This window comes from Cajanus cajan, chromosome 1 (assembly GCF_000230855.2).
Source record: "Cajanus cajan strain Asha chromosome 1, NIPB_CcT2T_4, whole genome shotgun sequence".
Taxonomy (NCBI): Eukaryota; Viridiplantae; Streptophyta; class Magnoliopsida; order Fabales; family Fabaceae; genus Cajanus; species Cajanus cajan.
In genome coordinates this window covers 72,873,762-72,894,163 of record NC_138517.1, presented here as the reverse complement: position 1 = coordinate 72,894,163, position 20,402 = coordinate 72,873,762, and the positions used below count along the sequence as shown (strand labels likewise).

At 31.7% G+C, this 20,402-nt stretch overlaps 3 protein-coding genes across 5 annotated transcripts; 1 reads left to right on the top strand and 2 right to left on the bottom strand.

The window, feature by feature from the left end:
• Positions 1 to 676: 676 nt before the first annotated feature.
• On the top strand, positions 677 to 6,874 carry LOC145950713 (uncharacterized). 3 transcript variants are annotated; one of them, XM_083062373.1, is made up of 4 exons: positions 693 to 863; positions 1,756 to 1,867; positions 4,523 to 4,618; positions 5,397 to 6,874. In XM_083062373.1, exons 3-4 carry the CDS (start codon positions 4,525 to 4,527, stop codon positions 5,624 to 5,626), a joined length of 324 nt encoding a protein of 107 aa, XP_082918499.1. In that variant the 5' UTR covers positions 693 to 863; positions 1,756 to 1,867; positions 4,523 to 4,524; the 3' UTR covers positions 5,627 to 6,874. The 3 variants fall into 3 exon arrangements, 2 of the variants coding, with proteins under 2 accessions (XP_082918501.1, XP_082918499.1); XR_014428585.1 differs by having other exon boundaries at positions 698 to 863; positions 6,440 to 6,858; XM_083062375.1 differs by lacking the exon at positions 1,756 to 1,867 and having other exon boundaries at positions 677 to 863.
• A 1,831-nt stretch (positions 6,875 to 8,705) lies between these two features.
• Positions 8,706 to 12,258, bottom strand: LOC109793648 (cell division cycle 20.1, cofactor of APC complex; the record flags this gene model as incomplete). The annotated part of the gene is given in 7 exon segments (XM_083062380.1): positions 8,706 to 9,032; positions 9,179 to 11,260; positions 11,263 to 11,374; positions 11,560 to 11,703; positions 11,706 to 11,834; positions 11,934 to 12,051; positions 12,053 to 12,258. Coding segments are annotated over 6 exon segments (756 nt in total), but the record flags the coding sequence as incomplete, so codon positions are not given.
• A 4,626-nt stretch (positions 12,259 to 16,884) lies between these two features.
• LOC114915620 (uncharacterized) lies at positions 16,885 to 19,699 on the bottom strand. Its single transcript, XM_029270493.2, has 3 exons — positions 19,609 to 19,699; positions 18,463 to 18,881; positions 16,885 to 17,669 (listed from the first exon to the last, which is right to left on the bottom strand). Exons 2-3 carry the CDS (start codon positions 18,799 to 18,801, stop codon positions 17,043 to 17,045), a joined length of 966 nt encoding a protein of 321 aa, XP_029126326.2. The 5' UTR covers positions 18,802 to 18,881; positions 19,609 to 19,699; the 3' UTR covers positions 16,885 to 17,042.
• Positions 19,700 to 20,402: the final 703 nt, after the last annotated feature.

The window sequence follows — 20,402 nt, the reverse complement described above, 5'->3', positions numbered from 1 at the left end:
AACTAAAAATTAATTAGCATTAAGTAAAATTATTTAACATATATACAAGTTTCACCCATAAAATTGAGGTAGGCATGTAACTTTCCAAAACCCTTCACTATAGATGTTTGCCGGACCGAATGATGAAGTAAGGAATAGGCAAATCACGAAAATGAACGATAGGTTTTGATACTATGTTATATTCAATTTTAAAACCAATTTACTTAAAGTAAAGTTGTCTAATAGATACATAAGTTACACTTGAAGAATTGAGACAAATGACAAAAAAACTTCCCAACAACCATGATAATGTCATTATTTCAGAAAGTAAATTACATCAATATACCTTAACCATAGAGAGATTTAACATGAATTTTTTATTTTATATTTTTACACTAATTCTCTTTAATTTTTAAATATAACATTAACACCTCTTAAACATTATATTAATCTTTCTTAATTATTTTTAAAAAAATTATACCATATGTCCGTTTTAAGTGTTATTTTTGCAAACATTTAAAAAAAAAATAATGTGTAATCTCACGAAATCAGTATAATTTTTATCATCCACTATTACTTTTACTTTCACTTTTCTTTTTCGTCCTTTTCTTTTTGTATTTAATTTTTATTTTATTAAAATTGGGATGCTTCCACTGACCTTGCAAAACATTGTTCCAGTTTATTTAATAAATTTATCATTGACTTGACCAAGAACAAAAAGGTGTTCCATCAATTATGCATTCACCTATTTCACTTGGACTCTTCTTGACAGACGAAAAGACTTCACTAAGGTCTGTGTCCTCTTAAATTAATTTGGAAGAAAAACCAATCACGCTGCAGAGCTAAGACTAAGAGGAAATGGAAAATTTCTGAACTTTTCTAAGGTATTGCTCTCTCTCTCTCTCTCCCTCCTTTCTTCTCTTCCTTTATTTCATGAAAACTTGTTTGTTGGATCTTAACCACTTCTTTTTCATTGAAACCTTTTTCTCTTTGGTTCCAAGATGTTGCTACTACATTATATGATCTGGGTATTTATTCATCTCTTGAAACTTCAAATGTTCCCATTTAAACATTTCTAGCCTTCAACTTCAACCATGGACAAAAATATTGTATTTCAGATGCAGAAAAATGTTTAAACTTTTCTGAGAAGCACTTCATGAAGGGGGCCTCTTTTTTTTTTTTTTTTTTTTCCTTCTCTGTTGCAACCTTTCCTCAGTGGTCTTACCTTGTTTTGATTCTCTTCAAATATTGGATTTGACTAACCTTGTTTTGCAAATCTGAAGAAAGCACATATATATATATATATATATATATATATATATATATATATATATATATATATATATTTATACAAAAAATCTCTTCAAATAATTTCACTTTTTGATATAGATATGCTCAGCGAGAAGGTAGGTTTGATTCTCTTCTCACTCTTTAATGTTAAATTATTTTTTAAAAATATTTTTACACTTTTCATCGATTAACTTCTTATGCAGTATCTAAAATAAAATAAAAAATGGTTTTAAAATAAGCATTTTAAAAACTAAAAACACATAATTTGATTTTCTCTCTCTCTCTCTCCAGTTTTCAACTTCTTTCTTAATTCCACACTCTAATCTGTGTCTTATACTATTCTTCATCGATGTTGTTTAGTTTGGATTCTGAAAATTGCAACCAGTTTCAGAGATAGAAATTAATATTTGTGTTACTTACATGTTCTTTCAAGCATAGAGATTATCAAAAATTAGGTAAATATTCTAAATTCGTATTTATTTGCAGAGAGAGACAACATAACAGTATCCAGTGCAGAAAGGAAACTTGTGGTTGTGGCGTTCGGATGAACAAAAATATCAGACCATAATTTTTTTTACCGTTTTCAAATGATAAGCGTGTAGTGGGAGTTGCTTATAAGGTTTAGGGTTTAGGGTTTAGGGTTTAGGGTTTAGGGTTTAGGGTTTAGGGTTTAGGATTTAGGGTTTAGGGTTAGGGTATAAGCAACTCCCAACCACTTTAAATGGGTCTCACTGTGCCACGTCACTCTTAAGCAACTCATATTATATTTTTACAAGTTTTGCTCCAATGGAAATTCCTTATAAGCACCCCTACTTTTTTACAACTCATACTACACTTTTTGACACCTCAATTTTTTTACAACTCATTTTTCAATAATAAAAAAATTACATAATAAAAAATATATCAAAAATTTTAATAATAAAAAGAAATTACATAATAAAAAAATACAAAAAATTACAATAATAAAAATAAATTTATTAATAAAAAGAAATACTAAAAAATTACAATAATAAATGTGAATAGTAATTTTTTGAAATAAATTGTAAACTTGAATAATGAAATGCAAATTAACTCATGAATACTAAGAAGGCAGTATAACTCATTCCCACTAGGTCAATCCCTATAGGGATAAAGTCACAAAACTCTAATCTAAGTTAGTGGTTAAATCTTGGTACTTATTTAAGAAGCACAATTTTCAAAACAGTTGAGCTAGACATTTGATTAATATTTCTACTTAATATGAAAATTATAAAATTGATATTTAATTATCAAAATTATATAATAAATGATATCAATGTTAACAATTTAATTTTTTATTAAATACAATTAGGTCCATAAATTTAATTATATTTAATCAACAATTAATGAAAAGTTGAAGAATCAACACTCAAAATTGTGTATAATTAAATATATTTAAAATAAATTTATACCTACATATATTATATTTATAATAATATTTTTTATATTTTATTATATCTAACTATTTCAATAATATATTTATAATATTCTAAAATAAATGAATGTTGTAATACGTACTATTTCTTCTTGAGACTTCAACTATAATTTTTTTTTTATAATCTCAACTTTGATAAGATAAAGCTATCTTTTTTCTCTCTCAATCTCTCTTTCGTCTCTCATTCTCTCTTGTCGTTGGTGGCTGGTGGCTGGTGGCTGGTGGTTGGGGGCTAGTCGAGGGGAGCGCGCGCGCGACTGAGGGGGTTCGGTTGGGGGTTTCCGCGCGCTGCTGGGGTTTCTGGTCGGGGGTTGCGTGCGGCTGAGGGGTCTGGTCGGGGTTCCGCGCACGCAGTTGGGGGGTCTGGTCGGTCAGGGGGTTCCGTGCGCGGCTAAGGGGTCCAGTCGGAGGTTTTGCTCGCGGCTGACGGGGTCGGTCAGGGGTTGCACGCACGCAACTGGGGGGTTCGGTGGGGGGTTTCCGCGCGGCAAAGGGGTTCCGGTCAGGGGGTTCGCGCGGCGGAGGTTTCCAGACATGCATGCTCTCTGAGAACATGGCCAACGGAGGGAGTCGACCAAGAGCGAGGGAAGTTTTATCAGTTTTTTTTTTTGCAAAACCATTCCACCGTGGATGACCCTCATCCAATCAAATCTCTTCATTTTCAATTTGACAGGGTTAAGAACCGTTGCTTCTGCAAGCAACAAAGAGAAAAATTTAGGAACCGTTGCTGCCACGTAGATTTACTCCAACAAGAATTTCTTCTAAGCACCGTTAATTACAACTAAGACACGGAACAAGCACCTCCCGCTAGAGGTGCTCTAAGTGACTAGTATCATTGGATAAGTTCAGGACCCACCAGTTTCCAATTTTGTTTTTAATTTCACTTAATACATTTTTTGTTCATGTAATATATTAATTTTTTTAATTTTATTTTTTGAAATAGTCTTTGTATATTTTTCATTTTAGTCTTTATTGTTTTTTAGTTTATATAATATGCTTATTTTTCTTCTTTTTTATTCTTGTAAGATGTGAATAATTTGCTTTTAGTCTTGTTAATTTTTTCAAAGTGAGTAATTCAAAATAATAAAATAATAAAATAATATAAAGATTGAAATGAAAATAAATGCACTATCAGGATTAAAATAAAATAACAAAGATTTCGATAAAAGAATGTAAATTTTATAATGACTGAAATAATATATATATATATATATATATATATTAATTATAAGATCAAAAATATATTTAAATATTTTACTTTTATTGTTGTCGACCACTCGTGCGACAATGCTAGTGTGTCCAAGTTATGAGTCTAGGAATGAGGAATTCCAACATACTAGTTAATCTGTCTCCATCCTAAGTCCGAACTTTATTTGACTTCATGGTCTTGAGGGAATTGGGCCTATCTAGAAGCCCACTTAGGTTTAGTGATTCCCACTCCCAAGTTTATAGGTATTTCTGTTTTACCTATCAAATTACATTCACATGTTTTTCTTTCTTCTTTCTTTTATATCTTCAAAATTTAATTTAAATTTTATCTGTGATTCACTTTCGAAGAAATTAATCATATTACTTTTCAGACATTGTTGGACTATTTTTATGGCACTCTCAAAGTCAAAACGATTACATATTTTTCTCTAGGCTTTTACGTAAGCTCTTAAAAGTAGTTTATTTATAAGACTCCAATGGATGATAAATATTAGAAGATTGTCATTTCGTGCGTATCAAAGTTGCTAACTAATTACTGAAAACTGAAAAGATATAACAATTTTTTTTTGTATGTTCTCTTAACATTTACAGAAATGGCGGTAACAGACTTAACATCTTTCCAACGACTATTTCAGAGGGCAGCTTCGGCTCAGTTTAGGAGGCCTCTCCTTCATTTAATTTCCACTCGTAAGTTACTAATCCATGAGATGATTAATCTCTATAAAACTATCAAGTTCTTATTCGAATAACTGTTTTCATAATTGAAAATAAATAAATAAATAAGTTGAGTTTCATTTTAAAATTAACTTGTATAATTTAATTTTTTAGGAGTATTATTAATTTATTATCTATAGTACTATTTATTATTGGTTAAAATTTATTAAAAATTATAAAATTGATTGAAATTCATTAAATAAGAAGTTGATGTTACAAAATTTTGTAATTTCTAATAAATTTTAACTAACAATAAAAAAAATGTGTTAGATAATATATTGTTAACATTTCTGTTAGTGTAATCTTTTGTATCTAATTTCTCCAAAGACTTGTAAATGATTTTAACATATGCAGAAAACTCACCTTTTTTAATTAGTAGAAAAGATTACAATAACAGCATAAGAATCAAACATCAATTCTTATACATTTATCTCAATCCTTCACCATTATGTTAACCTATAGTAGTTTGTGAAAATTAAACTCAATTAATTTTATATTCTTATTATAAATATGTATGAAAAATTTATTCAACCTGAACTAATACTGTCTATTTTGATATAAATTTAGAAGAATTTTTAAAAAAAATTCTACCGAAAATAATTTCTAGTAGAAAAGCTTGGAAAGCTCTTTCAAACTTGCACCTAAACAAGCTTTATCAGAGATTCTAATCCCTTGAATGACACACACAAATGATACACTATTCCCTCTAAAATGTTTAGACCCTAGTTAAAATGGTACACTTTTGTTGCAGAAGAAGGAAGGCAGAGGTACCTGAGCCAGTGTGTTCCCCTCCACAAAGCAGCACTGAAGGGTGATTGGAAAGAAGCAAAGAAAATACTAGATCAAGACACCACGCTTCTCAACTCTGCCATAACAAAGGGTTGGGCAACAGTGCTCCATGTTGCAGTGGGAGCAAACCGTGAACACTTTGTGGAGGAACTCGTCAAACTCATGCCACCAAGATTTGGAGCTGCAAGATGACAAAAGGAACACTGCTTTCTGCTTTGCTGCAGCAGTTGGTAACGTCCACATTGCTGAGATAATGCGCAGAAAAAATCAACTGTTGCCAACGTTAAGGGGTGGAGGAGGTGTCACTCCTCTTCACCTGGCTGTGTTACAAGGAAGAAGTGAAATGGCATGCTATCTGTTTGATAAGTCTAAGGAATTTCTCTATGAAGAGGATTGGATTACACTGTTCCTCATTTCTATAAACATTGGACTCTATGGTAAGCAATTCAGTCTTCTTGATTGTGAGAATATATAAGACGATAGGTATACAACATGCTTACCATAGAGTCCAGTGTTTATAGAAATGAGGAACAATGTAATCCAATCCTCTTCATAGAGAAATTCCTTAGACTTATCAAACAGATAGCATGGCATTTCACTTCTTCCTTGTAACACAGCCAAGTGAAGAGGAGTGACACCTTCTCCACCCCTCAACGTTGGCAACAGTTGATTTTTTTTGCGCATTATCTCAGCAATGTGGACGTTACCAACTGCTGCAGCAAAGCAGAAAGCAGTGTTCCCTTTGTCATCTTGCAGCTCCAAATCTTGGGGTGGCATGAGTTTGACGAGTTCCTCCACAAAGTGTTCATGGTTTGCTCCCACTACAACATGGAGCACTGTTGCCCAACCCTTTGATATGGCAGAGTTGAGAAGCGTGGTGTCTTGATCTAGTATTTTCTTTGCTTCTTTCCAGTCACCCTTCAGTGCTGCTTTGTGGAGGGGAACACACTGGCTCAGGTACCTCTGCCTTCCTTCTTCTGCAACAAGTGTACCATTTCAACTAAGGTCTAAACATTTTAGAAGGAATAGTGTATCATTTGTGTGTGTCATTCAAGGGATTAGAATCACCGATAAAGCTTGTTTAGGTGCAAGTTTGAAAGAGCTTTCCAAGCTTTTCTACTAGAAATTATTTTCGGTGGAATTTTTTTTTAAAATTCTTCTAAATTTATATCAAAATAGACAGACTCAGTATTAGTTCAGGTTGAATAAGTTTTTCACACGTATTTATAATAAAAAAATAAGAATATAAAATTAATTGAGTTTAATTTTCACAAACTACTATAGGTTAACATAATGGTTAAGGATATTGAGATTAATGTATAAAAATTGATGTTTGATTCTTATGCTGTTATTGTAATCTTTTCTACTAATTAAAAAAGTTGAGTTTTCTGCATATGTTAAAATCATTTACAAGTCTTTGGAGAAATTAGATACAAAAGATTACACTAAGAGAAATGTTAACAATATATTATCTAACACATTTTTTTTATTGTTAGTTAAAATTTATTAGAAATTACAAAATTTTGTAACATCAACTTCTTATTTAATGAATTTCAATCATAATTTTATAATTTTTAATAAATTTTAACCAATAATAAATAGTACTATAGATAGTAAATTAATAATACTCCTCAAAAATTAAATTATACAAGTTAATTTTAAAATGAAACTCAACTTATTTATTTATTTACTTTCAATTATGAAAACAATTATTCAAATAAGAACTTGATATAGTTTTATAGAGATTAACCATCTCATGGATTAGTAACTTACGAGTGGAAACTAAATGAAGGAGAGGCCTCCTAAACTGAGCCAAAGCTGCCCTCTGAAATAGTCATTGGAAAGATGTTGAGTCTGTTGCCGCCATTTCTGTAAATGTTAAGAGAACATACAAAAAAAAAATTGTTATATCTTTTCAGTTTTCAGTAATTAGTTAGCAACTTTAATACGCACGAAATGACAATCTTCTAATATTTATCATCCATTGGAGTCTTATAAATAAACTACTTTTAAGAACTTACGTAAAAGCCTAGAGAAAAAAATGTAATCGTTTTGACTTTGAGAGTGCCCATAAAAATAGTCCAACAATGTCTGAAAAGTAATATGATTAATTTCTTCGAAAGTGAATCACAACTAAAATTTAGCTTTAAATTTTGAAGATATAAAAGAAAGAAGAACGCAATTCATTTATATAAATAAAAAAACTTAGCTTTAAATTCACACAATTTAACACATGCGATAATCCCTCCAACATTTATATAAATAAAAAAGAACGCAATTCATTCTGACACAAAATTGAACACACAATGACCTAATACATCATCTAAATCATTCCAATCCTTTATAAAATAAAAATAATAATAACACACTTGCTAAATCACACATAATCAACCGACTGTAATTTCGCAAAACATGACATAAAAGAACAAAAGAATCAGAGACAAGAAACACTCGCAAGCATCAAGTTTCGTTTTCTAATTTCATTTATATTAGAAAGCTATGGCTAATCGGCGAGGATGCAACAGAATACAAAAAGAATGATGCGAAAACTCCAAACTCAAAGCATAAGAAATGTGAAGGATTGGAGTTCACAAAAATTAAAATACAAAGTTAATTGACCTCTTTAGTTTTTGAGTGATGAACAAGAAGAAGCCTCTGTGCTCTTGCGATGATGGAGATTCTTCAATATTCGCAAGTAACGATCCGTTACACGAGCACCTCGAGTCGGGTATATGAACTTCTTTCGGTTTTGTGATACGACGTCGTCTGTGCTGTTACTAGTGTAGTAGACTCGGCCTTCTAAATGGCTCATAAGTCATAATTACCCTTCTCTTATATTCAATAATTTTACATTTTTATTCTTACTTTTTACCTTACGGAAAACAACTCAAAATTGTGTAGTAAAAAAACTAAAACGCTCGCGCACTCTTCAAAATATGTAAGTTTGTGTCTGGGTAAGGAATTTTAAAATTTCTAACAAGTTATTAACATTAAAGTTGCAATTGATTTACATCGGTTCTCCAGAGAACCGATGTAAATTGCATTTTTTTTTTTTAAAAAAAAATCATGCTTATTTTTGGATTATTTTTTATTACCTGTAATTAAATACAAATGTATGCTCATTACAGTTCTTGGCTAATAGGAGATAAATTTATAGTATACATAAAGCAAATAGGAGGTGCATTATAGTTCTATCACTTAAAATGTAAGGGAAACAAGACAGGAATAAAAATGTAAGCTATCATTAAAAGAAGAAGAAAAACTGGTTGCATGAAAGCTAAAATAAATTGAACATTATAATGTGCAACTAAATATTCGGAGAACAAAAACTATATATGTTACCAAACAAGTATATTAATATGAAATTATGAATTTATACAGCCACGGATATGTCAATCTCTAAGCTAAAAGGGCCGCTAGGTACAAGGCTTCCACCTAATGTGGTCTAGGAAGATGTAGTCTGGTGATAGATATACGCAACATTAGCCTCGCGAGCAGAGAAGCTATTTCCAAGATTTAAACCTGTGACCTCCAGGTCACAAGGAAACCTTACCTTTGAACACAGGATTACCCTTGTATCTATCTCCAAGCTACTCGACTAAAAAGCAAAAGGGACCTTTAATTAAAATTGTGAAAATGATTAACTATCCTACGATAAATGAAAAATGGGTTTTTATTTTTTTGCAATAATAAACTAATCAATATAATGGCTGCATAACAAAAGTGGTAAACTTTGTTTTATACCTGTCCAGCATCAATGAGAGCCAGCATTGCCCACCCAGTGTTCACCACATGAGACCTGTTGCCATCCAGATTTGAATACACCTGAACAAAGACAAATTGCTAGGAAGATAACTCAAGAAATGTCATCAATTAAATCGCCAAAAGTAATCCAGTCAGTGTTGATTTAAAATCTTGATGTAAAAGTTCATTTCCAAGAACCACTTGTAAAAGTTCACCAAAAGGAGGCTAAGAGTTTACATTTTGTTTTATTATATTCAATACAATTTACAAATACACAAAAAAACTAATAGAAAAAAAAAACCAATTTAGATCAAAACCTTGGCAACGTCGAGACTTTGGCAATCCATAGCAGCAACTGCAACATGCTCATACAATGTCCATTAAGTTTAAACAAACAGACCCATAATTATGTTATTTTAATATTACTATCAGGAAGTTTTTTCATTAAAGGCATTGTGTGGAAGAATTATTGCCAAAACTGATAATTACGCTGAAGTATTTGGTAGTTTCAACCTATCAAGATCAAGAATATATAACTATTAATGGCTATATTAGAACAACAATCTTAAATTTCAATTTGCACCGAGAAAAATAAGCAAATGGTTACCATAAAAGATAATGACATCCTGATTGAATCTGGAACCCAAAATGAAAATGAAATATCACATTCTGCACAAATCATCTTTTGAGACCAGTAAAATTTGACTTAGTTGCCAGAAAAATTTAACATGCTAGACAAGATGACCAATTAACTCTTGGATCTATAGTTTTAAGGCAAATTAGAAATCCAATTTTGAACACTGAAATCTCAGCACTTTACATATTTCAGTTTTTTAATATTTAAGCAAGCTATACGAAGATATCACAATTCACAACCATGCATGGAACCATTTTCTTGACATTAACAAAGATATACTTCCTATACTCAAGTAGAAAATTATAACTCATGTTATCCCATGACTTAATAACCAAATGATTGAGTAGTTTTTTTTTGTCAACAAAAGGATAAAAGATAAAATCGCAAAATATACTAACCTTTTCTACTAATCATTTTTTTCAAAATAATATTAAATTAGATTGACTCCATGAATGAAGTCAAAGTTACAATGATATCAAACCTACAGTTAATTAATTTTATAGATACAAAATCTCACGTCAAATTCAACTATACATATAAGCTCCACACTTTCCACCAGAAAGTTAGAAAAATACTGTAAACACCAAACACATAATTACAATATCCATTTTTAATATAGTTAACCGTAATTGAATCTATTTCAAAGATTCAAAATTCTATAAAAGTGAGCCATTTAAAAAAATGTTGAGTTTCTTAATATCATTAGTAGCTTCACATGATTAATATGCAGGCACTAGGTACTGCACACTAACCTTGTTTGTAGTTCAACTAAACTACAAAATATTGGTAAATACGATCAATTAAATGAGCAGATAATGAAAGCATAACAATTAAAATCAAAAGAATTCAAAAAGGAACTCCAGAAAGTGAATTGAAAATCTAGTTGGCAAGGGCAAATATAAGGTTTAGCATAGAAATTTGAAAACAAAATAACCAGCTTCTCCATCACAACCCTCAGAAAATTCCTTTTCTACAATCTCCATAGACATTTCCTGACTAGCTTCATCTTCTCATATTCTAGACTCATTCATGTCAACAATTAAAATTTTGCATGATAGAAGTAGAATAAGCTCTTATAGTCACCCAACCCCAAATCCTAAGCCTTTCAAAATAATTTGAAAGGAAGCTTCAGAAATGCGCATAGTCACTTATAAACACATTATAAAAGAGGTTTCTCTGAGATTTGAGAAATTCAAGGAGCACAAATGCTTTCCGAAAACCCTACGAATATGAATTGTTCCCTGATGGCAAATGAACATTCTTCAATCTCATAAGGGACTCCAATAGAATGTTTAAGAGCAACAAATTACCCGTCAAATCATTCCAATAGAATGTTTAAGTCAATAGAATTTTATATTGTTGAACCTTAGAATTTTATTGTATAAGGTTAATTTTAGATTAAACCTCCTGCTGATGCCCCCTATAAGATTCAACAATATGAGACTCACTCTAACATCATTATTAACAATCCTACAGTCCATCCCTCCAGTGGTGAGGATATGATTGTTCTAACACAGTGAACCCACTCTCGCTTGGTGCCCACCTCTTAGTGTCCGTAGCTGCAGTCACCAAATCAAATCACAACAACAGATTGCGTACAAAGAACATTCCAATTTCACAAAAACACAAAACAGAGTTCAATTTCGATACAACATCAATGTAATTAACCAATAAAGATCTATACTGTCAACCATTCAAAATTCACCCCCAAAATGGATAAATTTAAAAAAAGTAAAACATTTACCATCCTAGAAGCATCAGCATCCCAGAGCTGGACATGAGAATTGTTCAAACCAATGACTAAATCACGCCCATTAGGAGCCCAGGAAATGCTAGTAACAGGACCATCTTCCTCATCCACGGTAACAAGTTCCGCCGTCGAGTCGAGCAATCAGCGGCATTCCATAGATACACGGTGTTTCCAAGGGAAATACTGAGCACATTTCTGCTTCCCCAGTCCAACAGGTTCAAGTAAAAGTCATCTAGTGTATCAGGAGCATCCAAAGTCCTCTCAGAACTCTAACAACCATTTTCACAAACAGTAAGAACACAATTTCAACTTTCATAGCATTTGACAAATAAACACATAATTTTGAATTCCAAATTTAATTAACATACCTGAGGAATGTAACGCATGGGCTTAGAGGATTTGGAAGGAGGAGGAGGCGAAAGGATGGAGTTGGGAATGAGTTCAACCGGAGTCGGGGGTTTGTTCTTGAAGGCCAAGATTCGTGAAAGCCTCAGCGAGTTGCTTCAAGTAGGCTTCTCGCGATGGTGACGTCACCTCGGGGTTCTCTTTCTCCTTTCCCTTCTTGTTACCCTCCGTCAGCATGTAGTGAGCGTAATCGAAGTCCATCGCAGACCTATTAGGGATGAACCTGTCCTCGGACGGCGATGTCGGCGGTGGCGGCGTCGAGGGCGAGGTTGGAGGAGAGCATGAGGTTTAGGGTTTGGTGGATGGGGGAGAGGGATTAGGAGTGGGATTGGTGGGAGAGGAGGATGTGGAAGGTGGAGAGGTCGGGGGAGAAGGAGGGGAGGGTTTGGGTGATGTGGCGGAGGAAGGCGAGGGAGTCAAAGGGGGAGGCGACGACGGCGACGTAAGAGTGGAGGAGGGAGTTGGGGAAGCGGGGGTCGGAGGAGGAGGAGGGAAGATGGCGATAGAATCGAAGAGGAAGAGGATTTGGGGATTTGAAGATAGGGGGAGGGGGTTGCTGATGAGTGAAACGAAAATTTAGGGTGTTAATTCTACATCGGTCATAAGAAGTCATAAGAAAAACCGATGTAGAATAACTCCTGGATTTCATTTTTACATCGTCATAAAAATAATCGATGGAAGTATATTTTTATTTTTTATTTATTTACAAGTTTGTCACCGCTTTTATAATTTACATCGGTTCTATTAGAATCGATGTAAATATAGCGATGTTAAATATTATTTTTATAGTAGTGTAAATAAAAATAATAGTGTCGGTTATTTTGTTGTATGCATAAATTATGGGTTGATTATGTACTAGTCATACCGTTATGGTTAAGAACAGAACACATTTTACATAATGCTTAACCAAATATGGTATTATGCATACTCACTTGCAAATATCAATTGTATCATAGAGCTCTCTCCTATGTGACACTTGTTGTACCTTTTGCAACATACAAAAAGCAAGACCTGCAAAAGCGCTTTGATTCAATAATGTTCTCTCCTCTAATGTATCTTTTTCCGTGTTCCTATAAAAAGAACTACAATGTTGGAATGTAGAATCGAAGTGTGAGTAATCTTTTGCTAAGTGCTCATTCTTCAACTGATCAAAAAAAGCTATCATTCTTACATATACTTAAACTATCCAGAGTAGACAATCTCATTAGACTATCCCTCAAAACTCCTAGTAATCTTATTGGTAATGAGTGTAATTAGAGACCTTTTGTAACTTTTATACCTACCATTTTGAGTTAAACACTTGTCAAACTTTAACATCGTGCATTGATAAGCTTAAATAGGCATGGTAATAAAGAATACTTAAAAGTATCATATTGTATTAGTAGTTGGTAGTTGATTTGTAGAGTCAAGAGAGGTTGAAAATGCCTAATTTTATACTTAATGGTTGAGTAATGAATTCTTTTAGTGTAAGAAGAAATTACATGTTAAGTTCTTTAAATAAGAGTGAACCAATATAAATTCATTGTGGTGTCTCTCTCTTTTCCTTACTTTTTTAACTGATTCACTTGTGCATTTGACTTGCTAACACATTTAACTAACATGGTTAAAAAAGTTTTAAATAAAAATATTTAAACACACAATTTGGGCCTTCTTGTGTATTTCAACTTATCCTAAAATGACATTTTTTTTATATAATATTCAAAATCAGACAGGCTGATAGTTAACTTAATAATAAACTCTCGATTCAATAGATGTGAAATAATATTTTTTTTATATAATTTAATAAAATAATTTATGCCATAGAATTTTTTTTATGAAACAATATTCAAAATAATAACATTATATGCGATTATAATGGGTTAGTATTCTCTATTTAATATTATTGGATGCTCTCTCTCCTCAATTTCATGAATATTGCAAGCTGACTGATTTCAGTTGTTCTCAATTCTGGCAATTCCTTCAATCAGTAAGGGACAAGGTTGCTTCACTAAAGCAGGGGACAAACTTGGGCTCCAATAATTGAAAGAACAAAGAGCAGACAACTTACTATGTTTGATATAACATAGGTTAAAATCTTTATTTGGTCCTTGATAATATTTTTTTTTTGTTTCAATTCAGTTTCATTTTAATTTTTGGTCTCAATTTGGTTCTCAATAATTTAAATTATTGCAATTTGGGACTTTCGTCTAAATGATTTAAACAGAGTTAACTGTTGGCCACGTGGATGACAGGTGGATGCCACGTAGATGCCACGTAGATGAATGCCAAATTTTATCAATACACCTGAAACCAGAACGGCCCGTTCTGAAACTAGAACGGCCCGTTCTGAAACCAGAACGGCCCGTTCTGAAACCAGAACGACCCGTTCTGCATCACATGTTATGTGTTAATTTTGCAATTGGAATAGGCCGTTCCAAATGCAAATTTAATACACCATGAGTGCATCAGAACGGACCGTTCTAAAATCAGAACGAGTCGTTCTAAAATCAGAACGGGTCGTTCTAATTTTAGAACAGGTCGTTCTGGATTCAAAACGGCCCGTTCCAAAAGCCAACTTCATGCATGCATTAATCAAAATGTCGCACTGTGATTTAAAAATTTAAAAAAAAAATCATAACATAGCATAAATTCAAATACACAAATATGGTTCAGAAACTGAAAATAAAAATTAAGAACATAACATATACTAAAAAAGTTCAAAAAAATTATTGAGAAAGGAAATCATCTAGGTAACGCTGAAGGAAAACCCTAAACCACAAAAATTCATGGTGTACCTCCTCAAGAACAGGTTGTTATTGTTGGGGTACATCGTCAATGATGTCAAGGGGAAACATTGTTTCATTTCATCCTTGATTGTATAGTGTCAATTTGGTAGTAAGTGGTTCACTCTAGTTTGACTAACAATGAAATAAAACCTACTACCATTGTCCTTAGTGATACACTACATCGTCCTTAATGATACACTGTATAGCCCAAATATTTAGCAATTAAAGTTATCAATCTCCATTGATAATATTACCATATCTAGCGTTTGAAATACTTTGTACCTTGGGTCTTTTTTCTTGCACGATTCACAACCGTGAACCAGAGGCATTGACCATTCTAGAACCAGAACGGCTCGTTCTGAAACCAGAACGGGTCGTTCTGATTACACTATTGGTGTGTAAATTTGGCATCTGGAACGGCCCGTTCCAGGTACAAAATTTACACACCAAGAGTGCAACCAGAACGGGTCGTTTTGGTTTCAAAACGGGTCGTTCTGATTCCAAGTGTATTAAAAAAATTTGGCATCTATCTACGTGGTATCTACGTGACATCTACCTGCCATCCACGTGGCCAACAGTTAACTCCATTTAAATCATTTGGACGAAAATACCAAATTGCAATAATTTAAATTATTAGGGACCAAATTAAAACTAAAAATTAAAGTGAGACTAAATTAAAACAAAAAAAAATATTATAAGAAACCAAATAAGAATTTTAACCTATAACATATTAGAACCATGCAAAGGCAAGTAGGTGTCTGATAAAATTTGTTAATGTTATGGGTTAGAAAGAATATATCAAGCAGGATCTAGTTACAATTTAACAAATACTACTGTTATTCATTAATTTGCACATTTCTTTGGCCTATTTATTTTCTTGAACGTACCATGAGGGATAGATATATGGAGGGGATGATATGGTGGGACCATGATTGAAATAGAAGTTATTCTTCCAACGTTTCACGTTGCAAGCTCTAAACCTGAGTAACCCAATTATTAGTATCTATATAATAGGACTATGATTATAAGAGAATTTATATTGGATTTTTTTTATAATAAAATAGTGATTTGGTGGAGAAAAGCAGGGGAAAAAATGATTTGCAAGAAAAAATGTTGTAAAAATATAATAGAATAATATAATTCTAATCATGAAATTGTGTAAGTCACCCTAAAATTTTCTGCAATAACCCAAAAACAATATGAAAGAATTAAATTTAAATTCAAGATTCGGTGTATTATTATTATTATTATTATTATTATTATTATTTATTTCTCAACATTTACTCCTTTCATCTTTCAATAAATTTCGTTTCGCCTTAAATTTTTTTTTATACAATCCAAGAAAAATTAATATATATTTATAAAATCAAATTTATTATTAATTTTTTATATAAGAAATGTTGTAGCACAACAACAATATTATAAAATATTATTAAGAATATAAATAAAAATAATTAATATTACATTATAAAGTTAAAATAATTTGTTTTCTTTTATACAACACTTGTTATTGGACATAAAGTGTATTATTGTATATTGTGTCATCGTTTTACCACAGATGATTCAAGATTCGATTTTTATAAAACTTACCATATTTGTTCTTATTTTTATATTGATATTAAATATATAGGCTCTTAAATAAGTTTGTAGAACATATTAAACTTTTATTTAGTAAGACTAAGTCAAACTTTTATGTAACTCAAGTTCTTACTAGACATATTCAACTAATGTTGAGGTCAAGTTTAACAAACTCTCACTTGATCTAATCTATTTTCATTCATAATGTTAAAAAGAAAATAAAAGAATGCATCCAACAGAAACAATTTTTCGCAAATGATTCCATTGTTGCCAAGCGTCACAAGCGGAATATTGGATGTTAATAAAATAAGAAGAAAAACATTAATTTATTAGCAATAATTTCCTCATTCATCATTCACAATAATTAAAATTCATGAAGTAGCCATGAGTACTTATTTATTTAACATATATTGCAATACTCATTAATCATTCACAATAATTACAATGCATGAAGTAGCGATGAGTACTTATTTATTTAACATATATCGCAATATAAGTACTTGTTGCAATAAGTACTTCTTGAACATATATATATGGTAAAATTTCCTAATAAAGAGTGTTTTTGTCTTATAACATGTATCTACTATTTCTTTGAACTAGAAACTAATTTTATTTATAGTACTATAATTATCATTGACTTGATGAGTCATTACACTTAATGTGAATTAAATACAGATTTCATGTTACACAAATTTTCCCTACAAGATATAAGCGCATGTACCTAACCACTTAGCCATCCACATAGTAAAGAACGTGTTTACTTGGTCGAAATATAGACCTACAAAAGTAGGCTGAGTAGACAACATCTGACCACAACGGAAACAAAAGAAATGTGAATAAGGTGATTGGTGCAAGGGCAAGCACAGAAACAAAAATTGGCACCCATTTTATGCTGTTGGAATATGTTATGAAGAAGGCACTACTAAATGCTACCATCATGCTTATTATGGAGATAAACAGTGTCACCAATCCATATATCAGCTTCAGAGGCAGTGACTTGAAGAAATCATCATCTGCATAACGTGCTATGACAAGCATGGACAAGAAAATTAGAATGGAGATGGAAGATGATATGAGTGCAGTTGCATCTGATATTGCAAATATTATGAAGATGATAGCATTGCAAATGGGATTGCAATTTTTGTCATCATCGCCATGTGGAATGCTGAAAGCTGCAGTAAACACTTCTGTGGCAATGAGGGTTGAAACGATCATACAAGACTTTGCCATGCTCTTCATCCAACTTTCTGCTTTTGTCAGTAACTCTGTGTGTTCTTCAGTGAATAGTTCACGGGGTGTTTTTCCATTGGAGTTTCTCTTCTCTACGAAACAAGGTGGCATGTACTTCTTCACCTCCTGTAATAATGTAATATCTAACCTACAAGATTTTCTATTTATATATGAAAGTTAGCTATAATGTAGAGCATCGTGAAATGATGCCTAGAAATGGGAAATAGAGACAAATCAGTATGATAATACAGGGTCAAGAAACAGTCTCTAAGAAACAATTGCACCATGAATTATTATGAGTAATTAGTAAATGTACAATTTGTTCATCAAAAGTTTTGAGTGCAAATAGATCATGTAAAACCTAATTTTTTTGTTGTTGTTGAATAATATAGATTTTATCAATTTATTCCAATATACGTACTTAAAAGGAACCTATATGTACCCAAATAAGTACTCACTCTTTTTTGGAAACTATTTTGGGTACATAATATGATAATACGTACTCAACGTGTACCAAATATATATCTATTGCATACTTGTATGTCATGAATTTTGTAGTACCAAGTGAGTAAATGTACATTTTAATTTGATACTTGAAAGTTGTAACATTTGTTGATTTGACTGTTGCATATAATTTACTCTCCAAACTTGTCAACTAAATGATAATTTAGTCCTCCAAATGTATCAAGCTTGTGAAAATTTAGTCTCCAAATTCGGTCAACTTTGTGTCAGAAGAGCTAATTTATTAACTGTTAAGAACCAAATCAATGCAGCAATAAAATCTTATGCATGCTAAATTATTATCGACTATTATCTGAAAAGAAAGAAGGAAAAGAGCAAATATATAGAATACATGCATGCATAGAAAACAAAGAGAAGTTTGGGCAACATGCATGAGATATAGAAATTAATGAGATACCTCATACCACCGTAGCTCGTGCATCATCTGAAAAGCAGCTCCAGACACCAAGTTAAGTTGGCTTGGTGGTGCTAATTTTGCAGCACAATGCAGTAAATTGTTTTGGTCATCATCCTCGTATGTTACTACAAAATTCCTGATAGTTCTTATTTCATTTATTAGATTAAATATGGCTGCATGGCGGTGTAAAACAGCTATGTGAATGATGCTTCGATTTTCTGCATCAACTTCCCATGCGAGATCCGGGTAAGATCTAACTAGCTCAGCCAAAACCTCAAAGTTTCCAACTTCTGCGGCTATGAATATTACTTGAGATGGTTCACTTATCACTCTTTTCATTTGTATCTCTTCGCAATCAAGCTCAAGAAGGGTTTCCCAGAGACACCTCACAAGTTGGAGTGCCAAAGTTGGATTCTTACCTATCACAAATAGTTTCACAATCTGGTTATATATATGATGAAATAAGGACCATGAAATCAGTAATCTCATAGTAGCTATATTTCTAGAGTATGAAGAAATATACTTTCTTCTCCCCTTCTATGTTCTAATGAATAAAATGTGGTGTCCTCATTTATGATCTTGATGTACATAAATTAGACAAAATTGTAAAAGATGAAAAATATTCTTAGTTTAACGTCAAAATGAATAAATGTTATGAGAAAATTATTACATGGTCCGAAACTATCTTTGTTATTAAGTATTGACAGTTTTCTAGTAACACAATTGAATTTTATTGGTTCATTTTCCTAAACTTGTTATAGACATAATAATTAGAAAATAAATAGTTGTTAATGTGTGTTCAAAGATGAAATATGCATTATAAGACATTATTATGTATAACTATCAAATATATGAAGGGTTAATGTTATTATGTCAATTTACTATGTTAATTAAATGTCATGTAATGGTTGTTATTTTATAAACAGAGTGTCAATTCATGTAGTTTGAGTGACAAGAGCAAGATAATTTCCTCGATTTTTATATTTTTTCTTTATTTTTATTTTTCTTACAGAAAATTCAATTATTTGTCATGTGAATATTACTTGAAATCATAAACACATGGTGGTGACCCTCGTTAAAAGTACAAATAGATAGCACGTGATGCTGCCACCAAAGTTTTGAATAAGACTAATTATGGAGACTTACGTGAGTTTATGAGCTGATTTGGTCCTCGACAACTAAATGCAGAAGGCTTTCGGGCCAAAACATGCAAGCCCGTTTCCTTTTTCTCATTCCGAGCCACGACTAACATCTAATTCTCTTGTAACATCTTTAAAGCTAAATCTGCAAAATTTCCATATACCTTGAATTGAAAATTCAGACAGAAGCACAATAGTAGCTCCCTCTCTCTGGTGATTACTTTATAGTACTATGATACATGATTATTGTTCTTGTTGCGGTTGGTAAACACTATAATCTAATTGGATTCAGTTACTCTGTGATAAAGATATGCAAAGTCCAAAAATAAAGACATATCTATTGTTGTTTGAGTTTATTCAATAAGTATCTCATAAATTTCAAAGTTGATATAACATCTATTTAGATAAATTTTTCAAAAACATTTAAAAGATAAGAAAATAGGAAGAAAAAATAAGTTAGTTTTTTTAGAAGTTCAAATAAACTAATACATAAGATAATATGTAAATGCTCTTTCATGTTAATTTTTCTTAAAAACTTTTTTTATAACTTATTCATAAATTAAATTAGTTTATGGAGAAGTTTATTTTATTTTATTTTTGTTTTTTGTTTTCTTCTTTTATAAGTACTTTCTAAAAAAATTATGTAAACATGTATATATTTTTTACTTTTCTCACTTCATGCATTTGTTCAATAGGCAAATATAAGTTTTAGATGGTGAATTTAATTAGGTTTAGTTTAATTCTATAAACTAACTTGTAAGGTGAAAATTACTCTCTATTTATATACATTATTATAATCAC

Bases quoted from the DNA above. Each gene is read 5' to 3' on its own strand.
- LOC114915620 (XM_029270493.2), bottom strand. From the start codon at position 18,801: ATGAAAAGAGTGATAAGTGAACCATCTCAAGTAATATTCATAGCCGCA. The intron at 17,670-18,462 runs GTATCTCATTAA...ACATTATTACAG, and splicing joins ACGAGCTACGGTGGTATGAG to GAGGTGAAGAAGTACATGCC.
- LOC145950713 (XM_083062375.1), top strand. From the start codon at position 4,525: ATGGCGGTAACAGACTTAACATCTTTCCAACGACTATTTCAGAGGGCA. The intron at 4,619-5,396 runs GTAAGTTACTAA...CTTTTGTTGCAG, and splicing joins CCTTCATTTAATTTCCACTC to AAGAAGGAAGGCAGAGGTAC.